This window comes from Cetorhinus maximus, chromosome 11 (assembly GCF_964194155.1).
Source record: "Cetorhinus maximus chromosome 11, sCetMax3.hap1.1, whole genome shotgun sequence".
NCBI lineage: Eukaryota > Metazoa > Chordata > Chondrichthyes > Lamniformes > Cetorhinidae > Cetorhinus > Cetorhinus maximus.
The window spans coordinates 63,677,856-63,690,312 of record NC_135889.1 but is presented as its reverse complement, the minus strand read 5'-3'; the positions used below and the strand labels follow the sequence as shown (position 1 = coordinate 63,690,312).

The 12,457-nt window shown below is 47.1% G+C and overlaps 1 protein-coding gene across 1 annotated transcript in view; it reads right to left on the bottom strand.

Annotated features, from left to right (window-relative positions):
* The window catches only part of col28a2a (collagen, type XXVIII, alpha 2a), a 145,582-nt gene that overhangs the window by 15,297 nt on the left and 117,828 nt on the right, over positions 1-12,457 (bottom strand). Inside the window, exon 30 of the mRNA XM_078552112.1 lies at positions 10,213-10,248. Coding sequence (XP_078408238.1) covers positions 10,213-10,248 — 36 coding nt within the window. The remainder of the gene's footprint in view (positions 1-10,212; positions 10,249-12,457) is intronic.

Genomic DNA, 12,457 nt, shown 5'->3' with positions numbered 1-12,457 from the left:
TAGACAGGGAGGCGGAGGGCTCGTGGGGGTTGAGGGATCATCGGAGGTCCTGTCGGTGTTGCGGGAGACCAGTACAATAGTTACCCAGAAGCTACTTTTTCTAACTTTTTCAGGGCAGTGTAAGTTACGGGTCAATGGGAGGAATCGTCCCAGATTTGCATTAAGTGTGGTAGCGGACGTTTTACCCACAGGCTGCAATGGTGGGTTTTCACGCCATATCACCCCAAACCCACCACATTATTTATGCATTCCCCGGAAACAGGCAATTTCCATGGCGGCCGGGCTCTCATTTGCCTGCCCACCATCACCACGCCACTTCATCACGCTGGGCACTTTTTTTAAAGTCCAGCTGCGCACATCTCAGTGCTTCCAGACCTCGACTGCTGCAGGAAAGACATGGCCCTGAAAGGCAAAAAGACTGCAGCCCACAGGTTTAGCGACACGCCACTGGAACGCCTTTTGGATGCTGTGGAGTCCCACCGGAATGTCCTCTACCCCAGCTCTGGCCGCAGGATGGGGGGGGTGGTGGCATGACCAACCAGGCTTGGGAGGCAGTGGTCAGAGCCAACGCCCTTCCAAAGAGAACAGCCACCCAGTGCCACAAGGGGATGAATGATCTCCTACGTTCTGCCAGGGTAAGTTACTCTTCTCATCACTTTCAACTCTCACACTCACAAACCCATTTCCGCAGGGCCCTCACTCACTGCCATTTCAAGGGACATCACCATTCACTCTCTCACACTTGCCTTCATTGTCCTCATCCCATCCATGGGACCACTCAGCCACCACACATGCCAGGCATACTTATCATCTGGCCTGGCAGGCACCCTGCTCCATCTCCATCTCTATTCATGGAAGACAAGCTGGCACACAACAAGAAGGAGAGATCGCAGACCAGTGGAGGAATGCCTGAAATCAAGGTCCTCAAGGATTTTGAAAACACCATCTGGCTGGTGACGATCTGGATTGGTCCTATGCTGATGGTGAGGTCAGCGGTGCTCTACCAAGTGAGGGTCCAGCAGTGCAACATCTATCAGAAACCATGCTGTGAGTGATGTGTCCTGTTTCACAGGCCACTGTCATGCACTTATTGTCTCCCCTTGCTACCACAGGCATATCTGGGAAACAGCCGACAAGTCCATGCCCAAGGCCGCCAATTAAGCCCCAACGAAACCTCTGAAGAGGAATCTAGAGGCACCCTCTCTGAAGTCCCGTCACAGTGCTCACCCACACCCTCCACCAGCGCAGAGAGACACACCTCGGTGGGACCTAGCTTTAGAATAGCCTCGGGATCACAATCTGGTGAGCCCATTGCACTGTCTGATCTACAGCAGGTTGCGGCAGGAACTTCCCTTGGAGTTGGCTTCCAATAGTGTGCACACGAGAGGGCTTCCCGGGCATCTCAATCTCACTCCAGCTACACCTTCTCCTCAAGGAGTCAGCCTGGGGCCCTCAAGCACCCATGGGGAGGAGGATCAGCAGGTGCACACTCTGGTGCCACGCGTCCAGGTGACTCTGGGAGTGTCCAGCCCATTCGAAACCCCTCTTCCTGTGACCTCAACAGCTCCAGCTCCACAGGCCGAGGAGGGTGCCACTGCCACACAGCAGGCCAGGGCCCTCCAAGTCTTGGCCCTCCTGAGGATGCCCATTAAGTTCATCACGGACAGGGTGTAGCAGTCAGCAGGCTGCCTCCACCTCCGCTGTGGATGTTCGGGGAGCACCAGGACATAGCTGCAGGATTAGGAAAGTTAAGAATTAGTTGCACAGCTTGGGCACGGGTGTTAATCACTTGTACATAATGTTCACTATTGTCAATAAACTCCTAAGAATGTCTCCCTGCCTATGGCTCCTTGTTCTGATAAGCAGTGTTCTTGTCACACAGATGTGAAACCTTTCTGTACAAGATAAAGGCAGGTGTCTCAGTCCAGGGCCTCTTCCCTGTGCTTTGAGCAGCCTTCAGACCACAGTGACGGTCCAGCCTCACACTCCCTGGACACATTGCTGATGCCTGCACCTTGGCAGTGCTGTTCATTGCTGCCAGAACGTAGTGGGCAGGCGCCATAGAGTTCTCTCATTCTCTCTGTGTGCTCTCAGCACCTTTAAGGTGGAGCTGGCCCCCAGCTGTTCATCAGCTGTGACCACTGATGCTGTGCTCCTGAAGTGGTCAGGTGCTGAAGGCGGACAAAGGATCAGATGCTTCTAAAGTTTCATAGCTACGCCTCTATGATATGACCTTGATCACAGAACACGAGCAAGCTGCCCACGGCCAGACAAAGCCAGACATTCTCAGAGGCTACGTGAAGATCTATGGAGGGTCCTCACTGCATGTCATCATCATCCTCCTGCAATCGAGCGACTATTAGGGCCTCCATTGCATCTCTATGACAGGAGTATTCTCACAGAGGGTATTCACACTGCCATAAGCCAGACTGGAGTCAAATGTTCACAGGGACAATGTGAGGATCTATGGGGTCACCTCACTGCACATCATCCTCCTCCACAAATCTAGCAGCTATGAGGGCCTCCTGAGTGTGCCTGCCTCATCTGGCCAGTGCAAGGGCCTCATCGCCGTCATTCTTGCCTTTGAGGACCTCCTCACCCTCATCCCCATCAGCATCCTCCTCATTGGAGGAGGCCTCCAGGTGCTCCATCTCCACCTCAACCAGCTCCCCTCCCAATTGCAGCACCAGGTTGCAAAGGGTGCAGCAGCCAACAACGACAATGTGTGACACCCTCTGCGGACTGTATTGCAGGGCTCCACCAGACCGGTCCAGGCACCGGAACCTCATCTTCAGCATCGCAATGGTTTGCTCCACCAAGCTGAGCCTCGTTATACCGTCGCTCTGCTACAGTCTGAGGCCGCCTCACAGATCTCATCAGCCACAGCCTCTGTGGGTAGTCCTTGTCCCTGAGGAGCCATCCCTGCAGCTTCTGTGGGCCCTGGGAGACTTCAGGAATCTCTGACCAACTGAAGATGTAGGAGTCAGGCACAGTCCCTGGAAATCGTGCGCACACCTGCAGATGCTTTTCTGGTGGTCGCACACCAGCTGCACATTCAGCGAGTGGAACCTCTTGTGATTGATGTAGTTCACCGCATGTTGCGACGGAGATCTGTGTGCCATGTGAGTGCAGTCGATCGCACCCTGCACCTGTGTGAAACCTGAGATCTGGGCGAATACAATCGCTCTTGCATCCTGGCTGTCCAGGTCCTGGACGAAATGCACAACACTGTATGCCCTCGCAAAGATGGCATCCATGACCTCATGGATGCATTTGTGGGTGGAGGCTTGTGAAATCCCACAGAGGTACCTGTGGAGCCCTGAAAGGAGCCACTGGCATAGAAATTGAGCACTGCAGTCACTTTCACAGCCACTGGCAGTGGATGCCCTCTATGTCCATGTGGCGCCAAATCCTGTAGTAGCTGGCAGATGTGACCAACCAGTTCCCTAAACATGTGCAGTCTTTGGCAACACTGGTACTTGGTCATCTGCAGGAATGAAAGGCAGCGTCTTTAGACCCTGGGTGTCGCTAGGCGCTGACCAGCGACGGCTCACTGTGTCTCTTCGGCGGCTTGTGCGGGAGCCCCAGATGCTGCTTCTTCCCGAGGTTGCTGCACCTGCCTTTGCACAGCAAAGAGCCTCAGTTACTCTCTCCTCCGTCATCTTCGCTTTCTGTAGGCCATCAGGCATACAGCTAGTTCACCAGGCCCCATGATCCTGATGTATTCCTCCTGCAGGATGAAATAGAGGGATACATGGTTAGCATGGGTATATTAAGAACCTGCCCTGGTTAAGTGTGAAGGCTCCTTAATGCTTCCCGAAGAGTGCTGGCCACCACATGGACGGCCAGAGATTAGTGTGCTGCATGGCTGCCTGAAACCCCACCACCTCCACCCCACTTCACCTGACCAATTGGCGGCAGCTTTGCCCATTGCATTACATACTGTGCTCTCAGCTTAGGCATTCTCCTAACCCGCGCTGCAAGGCTGTACTGTTAGCTTGAACCATGGGAGAGACTGGTCCAAACCGGAATGCTGGCATTGCCAGGGTCTGTCTGCGCCTCCAGCAGTGACTGCTCCATGGCCAGTGTTGTAGGGTGGCCGAGTTGTTCTATTAATGATCGAGTTGATCTGAAGACACTTCTTGGGTAGAAATATTAAGGTTGTTTACAATATACTCAGCAACAACTACATTATTTACAACTACATGTGTGCTTTCAAAGCCAACTCTATCTCTACACTGACTACTGAGTTAGCCCACACTAATTTCCTATTGGTTATGACAGATCATGTGATTTTCCTTAACAAGTATTATTCTTAAAGATACATTACACACTATATATACCATAATTACTACATTCCTCCCCCTTTAATTCAGCTATACATATTATATTTACAAGTACATATTTTTCAAGACAACATAATATTTACACTGGGGAAAGAATTTACAAGTTCAGTCTTTCAGGTGGTTTCCTGGTACGTGTGGAACATCGCAGCTCCACAACTTCAGATTCTTTGCCAGGAATCTCATGTTCTGGAGTTGCCTGAACATCAGGTGCTTTGGTGGGTACTTGCAGTTCTGTACCCTCGACTCTTACAGGAACATCAGACATGTCAGTCCTGGTTTGAGTATTCGCAACAAGAAACGCAGACCTGGTCATGATCATTGGTGGAAACATATCTTGATCATTTGACTCTCTCTTCCTTAAATGGTCCACATGTTTACGGATGATCTGGCCTTCTACCTCTATGTGGTAAGCTGGAGGTCCAGTCACCGCACTTATTTCACCTGGTAACCACTTTGGTCCTTTCCTGAAGTTTTTCATGTATACTGGCTCTCCCATGGTAAATTTTCTCGCGACTATGCCAGTTGTGTATAGTTTTCTGGCTTCCCTGACTCCTTTCCACCTTCCTCTCTAAATTTGGCATTATTAAGCTCAATCTCGTCCTGAGATGGCGTTTCAACAATAACTCCGCAGGTGTGACACCTGTAGTTGTATGAGAGGCAGTCCTTTTATGAAAAAGAAAGCGTGCTAGCTTGGTTGCCAAGGAATTGCCAGTTAGCTTTGTCATCCTGCTTTTAATGTTTGAACCGCCCTTTCGGCAAGTCCGTTTGAGGAAGTGTGGTACAGTGCAGTTTTCACATGAGTGAGACTGTTGACACTGATAAACCGTTGAAACTCAACACTTGTAAATGCCGTGCCGTTATCCGAAATGACTACTTCTGGTAGTCCATGAATGGCAAAACTCTGACGTAGTTTCCCAATTGTAGCGGCCGACATTGGTGACTTAACCTCATATACGTCCAACCATTTTGAATGGGCATCGACAATGAGCAGAAACACTGTTCACAGGAATGGTCTAATGTAGTCAATGTGTAACCACACTCAGGGTCTACCTGGCCACTCCCATGGGTGTAACGGAGCTGTCACTGGCAATTTTTGCAGTTGCCGACATTGCACACAGTGCTTTACTAAACTCTCTATTTCGCCAGCCATCCCAGGCCACCATAGATAGCTGTGTGCCAAGGTCTTTATTTGGGAAATTCCTGGATGGGCACTGTGTAGTTCAATTAAAAGTGGTTCCCTTCCCTTTGGAGGAACAATCACTCATGCTCCCCACAATAAGGTGCCATCCTGGCTGGTTATTTAATGTCATCTGTTGAAGTACGGTTCCATTTTGTCAGATATGGGCTCCTGTGACCAACCATGTAGCACTTGTTCTTGTACCTGAGATAGGACTGGGTCCCAACTTGTCCAGTCTCTGTATCTGTTAAGCACATACCGAAGAGGAATATAAGAAATTTAACAGTAAAACAAGTTCCTGTGGAACTGGGATGTGCTCATCATTTTCTTGTAAAGGCAAACGATTAAGAGCATCGGCATTTGCGATTTGATTGCCAGGCCTATATACGAAAGTGTATTCATTTGCTGCCAGAATTAAAGCCCATCGTTGTATTCTTGCTGAAGCTATGGGTGGTATAGACTTGTCATCACTAAACAATCCTAGCAATAGTTTGTGGTCTGAAATGATTATAAAATGGTGGCCGAGTACATACTGATAAAATTTCTTGACACCAAAGATGATGGACAGGGCTTCTTTTTCTATCTGTGAGTATCCCTTTTCCACTGTGGTAAGCGTCCTTGATACATAACCTATTGGTCATTCTGTACCGTCGTCCATCTGATGAGAAAGCACTGTCTCCACTCTGTAGGGAGATGCGTCACATGTCAGCACCAATTCTTTCGTCTGGACAATACGCACTAATAGATTGGACGAGTGCAACAATTGTTTCACCTTTATGAAAGCTTCTTTCTGGGGCGCCTCCCAAGACCAATGTTGGTTCTTTTTGAGTAGAGAATGCAGGGGGGACAGCACTGTAGACAAATTGGGTAAGAACCGCCCATAATAGTTAATCATTCCTAGGAATGATTTGAGCTCTGAGGTGTTCTTTGGTGAAGGTGCCTCTCTTATGGCTCTCAACCGGGTGGAGGCCCTGTGATTCTACCCAGTGGCCCAAATAGATTACCTCCTTCACTTGAAACGTGCACTTTTTAAAGAAATGCACTTCAGCTTGCAAATAACGTTTTAACACTTCTTCTAAGTTTGCCAAAAGCTTTTTTTCAGTGAATCCTGTCACCAATACATCATCTAAATAGACTACAACCTGGGGCAGTCTCTGCAGTAAACTTTCCATTGTTCTCCGAAAGATGGCACAAATGGAGGAGACACCGAAAGGCAATCGTGTATATTGGTACAACCCTTGTGGGTGTTAATTGTGAAAAGTTCCCTGGGGGCATTATCCAACTCTAATTGTTGATAAGCATGATTTATGTCAAGCTTTGTACACTTTGTCCCTCCTGCCAGCTTGGCATACAGGTCTTTGATTTTTGGAATGGGGTGCCTGTCTAACTTAGCTATTTTATTAACCGTCAGTTTGTAGTCTCCAGAAATTCGGATGCTTTGGTCAGGTTTAAGGACGGGGACTATGGGTGCTGCCCATTCTGAGAACTGCACAAGTTGTATAACGCCCAGTTTCTCTGATCAATGTCAACTTTTTCTCGCAGGGCATATGGTACCGGTCTCACCCTCATGAAGCGAGGTGTTGCTTCCGGATCCATATAAATCTTGGCCTGCAGGACCTGGATTTTCCCCAGTTCGTCCTTAAAGACAGTGGCATACTTTCTAAGGAGCTCTGGTGGCCCACTTGCTCTCAACTGGAAAATTTCAGACCTTTCTAACTTAATTTCCTCTAACCAATTTTGCCCCAGGAGGCTTGGCCCTTCACCTGCTACCACCATCAAGGGTAGCTTTGCTGATTGGCTTCCATAATGGACAGTTACTCCGCTTGTGCCTTTTACTTTAATGTCTTCACCTGTATACGTTTTTAGTTTGGTGGCTGTTTCTTCTAAACTTAATTGGTGTTCACCATTATTCCAATATCTGAAAGTATGCACCCCAATTACTGTAGTGGAAGTTCCCGTGTCCACTTCCATTCTAAAAGGTTTGCCATTTACTTTGTGAAAAATATTGGTTCTGCCTTTCCAACTTTCAGATTAAACAACGAGTAAATGTCTGAATTTGATGCTTCAGGCCCTTCTTACATTGTAGATTTCATTGGGCTTCTTATTTTGTTTACAGGCCTGCTTGAATTGTTCCTTGCATTGCCTCATCATATGTCCATTTCTATGACAAAAGTGGCATTCGATTTTTTTAAACTGCCAATCACTAAAAGACTGATTGTTTCCACCTCTATTAAAATTATTCTACAATTTCTCTGCCAAATTATTTTTCTTTATTCTTTGGCTAGCTGGTCTGTTTCCCGTTTAACGGGGGCGTCTCACTTTTTTGCACCTCTTTCGGCTGAGGTTTCCCACCCGATGTGGAGGACGGCACCATTGTGCGCACCCTGTATTGTCTTTGAATCTCTTACTGCACTTTCCATGGTCAGTGCTATCTCTAGCGTCTTCTTGAAATCCAAATTCACTTCGGACAATAATCTTTTCTGAATAGTGTCCTCTTTCACACCACACACCAAACAATCTCTGAGCAAGTCATTCAGAATCATACTGAAGTCACAATGTTCTGTTAGCTGCTTCAAATTTGCCATGAAGCATGCAATTGTCTCATCCAGGGCTCTATTTTGTGAATTAAATCTGAACCTCTGCGTTGTGACTGAGGGCTTTGGTTGAAAGTGATCTTTCATGAGGTCCACCAATTCAGCGAAATTCTTCAAATCTGGGGCACTGGATGCCATCAAGCTTCGAATCAGACTGTAGGTTTTGCTCCCACAAGTACTCAAGAGGATCGCTCACCTCTTCTCTTCTCCTATAATCTCATTTGTTTGAAAATAGCAAGTGAGGCATCTTATGTATTGAGACCAATCATCTGTGGCTGGTTCAAAAGGATCAATTCTCCCAAATTGTGGCATGTTGAGAGGGGATAAATTCTTCAATTCTAATGGAGCTTGCTACTTACAATCACTAGGCAAGGTTCAATGCCGATTTCTTTTTAACTTGATTTCTTCTATTCAATCTTCTTTTATCCTCGTCGCCAGTTTGTTGTAGGGTGGCCAAGTTGTGCTATTAATGTTGATCTGCAGACACTTCTTGAGTGGAAACATTAAGTTTATTTACATTATACTCAGCAGTAACTACGTGTGTGCTTTCAGCTCCAACTCTATCTCTACATTGATTGCTGAGGTAGCCCATGCTCCTCTTCTATTGGTTACTATAGATCATGTGATCTTCCTTAACAAGTATTATTCTTAAAGATACATTACACATGAAATAAAACTATAATTACTAAAGCCAGCTTTAGCGAGGAGATTGTACAACATGCAGTCGTCCAACTGTTCTGCAGTTCACTAAAGTACTCATGGCCTTGCAGTCTGTGCCAAGATGGTGGGGGGGAGGGGGGGGTGCTGTGTGGTGGTGAAAAGCTTTGGAGCACTTGATGGCACTTTGATGCCTCTGTATTGCATGAGTGGGCAGATAAGCTAGAAGCCCGACTCCAATCATATCATTGTGGCAACGCAGGAACTGTCTCAGTTGCAGAGGAATGGTCACTTTATACAGGTTTCCCTAATGTGTGGCCGCTTCCCTCACCCACCCCAAATGCTTGTGTGCTATATTCAATGGCAGGGCTGCCGTTGCCCCCACCCCACCCCCAAGTCACCTCAATCGCAAGGCAGCCCTTGCACCCCGTCCCCACAAGTCACCTTAATGGCAATAACCCCATCCCCAACGCTCCTCAAGCTTGAAGTCCAACAGGCGACCCTGGTGAGCGCTGCACAACTTTACTGTGTACTCACCTCCGAGTTCCCCTCAAAGTGCAGCCCGCCAAGTACACGTCTTTTATGTCCTGTTGTGAAACATGTCAGCGTGCTTTCCCACCAACGTGGACGGGATATTGATCATGGGGGAACGATTCCAGCGGGCTGGCCTAATAATGATATGCAGATGTATTACAATGAGGTTCCCGATGTCTGATGGCGGGAAATGCGGCCTGCCATCAGTGGGCTGAGCGGACAATCGCAAACTGATTTCACACCGTCGTGAAACTGATTGCACCATATTGTCCGCTCACGCCACCGAATACGCCCGACGCCGGTGGGCACGGAAAATCCCAGCCAATGTCTCTATCAGTAAAGCCAAGGATCACATATATTTATCAACAGCTTTCTCAACTTGTACTGCTACCTTCAGAGATTTATGTACATACACTCCGAGGTCTCGCTATTCCTGCACTTGCTTTAAAATTGTAAGATTTACTTAATATTACCTCTCCTCATTCCTCCTATCAAAATGTATCACTTCATACATCTCTGCATTAACTTTCATCTGCCCATTTCACAAGTCTATCTCCCTCCTGAAGTTTGTTGCTATCCTCCTCATTGTTAACCACATTTCAGAGTTTTGTATCATCCACATACTTTGAAACTGTGCCCTGTATCCCCAAGTCCAGATCATTAATATATATCAAAAAGAGCATTGGTCCTAGCATCAACCCCTGAAGAACAGCAGTTCCCTCAATTCTGAGAATTTCACCATTAATCTCTGCTTTCCATCCATAGTAATTTTGTATCCACATTGCCACTGTCTCTTCAATCGCAGGAGCTTTAATTTTGCTAACACCTATTACGTACACACACACATATACTTATATATATATACATAATTATATAACCATGTGTCAAAATAACTGTTACTCACTGTTAGGCCAGGATCACCTTTTACTCCAGGTCTACCCTAAGTGATTGGAAGTTATTGTAAAAATAGTTAGAATAAAAACAAGTAATATATCAAAAAGATAGTGCCATGAACTATTTTAGCACATTGCCTATAGATATAATTGTAACAAAATACTGCAAAGATATTGAGGGTAATTTTAACTCGGAGCCATGATCAATGCTTGAAGCTGGCTGCCACATGTGGTGGATCTGGAAAAGGAAATTGTTGCGAGCTGCCTGGTTTGCTTCATTTCTATGTAGCAGTGCAGACTCCTGCAGAAATGACAAAGCGGCTGGTGCATGGAAGCAGGGTTTCACATGGAAGGAGATAACGACTGGGGAGTGGAGGGAATGGTCCCTGGTACAAGGGAAGAAGTGAGGAGTGGAGGGCCAGAGTTGATCGCAATCAAGGGAGGAAAGGAGAGATCCGCGGTTCCCTTCTGGGGCCCGGGGGAGTATGTTGTAGGGTGTTGGATACCGTTTGGTAGGTCTTAATGAAATCCTGGTAGTCTTAAGTAGGTTAACTGTATGTATTTATTAACAACAAGAACTATGTACATATATACAGTAAAGGGTTCAAACTAGGAGCTGTCTCCATGTTTGCTTGTACGTATTGCTCTGTCCAACACTTGACTGACTCCGAGGTGTAGGTCAAGTGTCCTCTTACATCACTGTGTGGGCGGGATTGTACTCAGTGCCACGTTAACCCTATATGTGCCAGACCCTTAGATTACAGAGTACTCCCACTTTTCCCAACCAATGAGGAAAGCTAAAAATAATGAAAAGGACTTAATTTTGTGGGCTTCTCCTGCTTGTTGCCCATTTTCAAAAGTGGCTTTGGCATGGCATCACTGTCACAACAGTTAAAATTACATTAGGGTCTGAATTACATCACCTGACCTCATCACTTAAAACACTGATAAAACCTTTCTGTGATGTGGGGCCTCCTGCTGCCATCAACCTGACAGTTAAAGTGGCGCCAGGCAGCAAGCACACTCACAAGATTTTAACCCCCAAACATTTTGGGCAGAATTTTCTGCCTACCGGGCGGGCGGGCGGGCCTGACCCAATCTCTGGCGGGCGGGGAGCCGATTCCCGGCGGAGAAGCGGACTCCGCTGCCATTTTATGTGGGCGGGCCAATTAAGGCCCACCCAGCGTGACGTCCGGCAGGAAGCGCTGTGCACTCCCTGTGCGGGAGGGGTGGGGGGGGATTCCCCAATGCGAGAGTGCACTCTTTCACACATGCGCATGAAAGAGCGCACATCTCCCTGAGGCTAAGTGCTGCCTCAGGGAGATTGCTGACAGTTGTGAAAACATTAAAAATAGAAAAAAAATACTTAACATGTCCTCTTCATGTGACAATGTCACATGAGATGGCACATGTTCATAAATTTCACTAAAACTTTATTAAACTTTTTAAATCCCTACATGAAACCTCATCCCGCCGGTAGATGAGGTTTCATGTTTTTTCTATTGCCCACCGGGGCTTCTGGCCTGCCTGCCAACCTTAAGGTTGGATGGGCAGGTCCTTTAATTGTTTTAATGATCCTGTCAATGGCCTCAATTGGCCATCGACAGGTCAGCGGGCCCACAGCAAAATCAGCTGCGGGGCCGCCTTCCTGAAGATTTAAATGGGGCGGGATGATGTCAGGGGTTCCCCTGCGTCATTTTGCGTGTCGGCAAGCTGGCCCCGCCCCTGCTCACCGATGGCAAAATTCAGCCCTATGTTTCTGCTTGGCGGGATAGGTTAAAATTGCCCTCATTCTGTAGATCTAAAAAGAAAGACTTGAATGTAGGTCTTTCAAAGCACTTTACAAAGAATAACAGGGGTTATGGCAAACCACAGCAAGAATTTAACACACAGTAACATCTCACAAAAAGTAATGAAACAACTATCCAATTAATCTTCAATTGGATGAATGGAAAATGTCTTCTCTGAATAATGCCAGGAGACCTTTATTGTCTGCTTCAACTAGCAGAAGTCTCAGTTTTAACATCTCATTTGAAAACATTCCCTCAGAACCACATTGGTATGCCAATTTAGATTACATGCTCATAGTGGTTGGGGTCCATAGTTCCTCTTGATCATTGCCATGTATATAACAGAGTCTGTGGATTTGCTTTGAGTCGGTCTTACTGTGGTGTCTTGGTATGCCTTTCATATCTAAAATATTTTCATTTTCACTGCATGGGCTGATGAAGCAGATAGCCCAGCTGTTATTGCCCA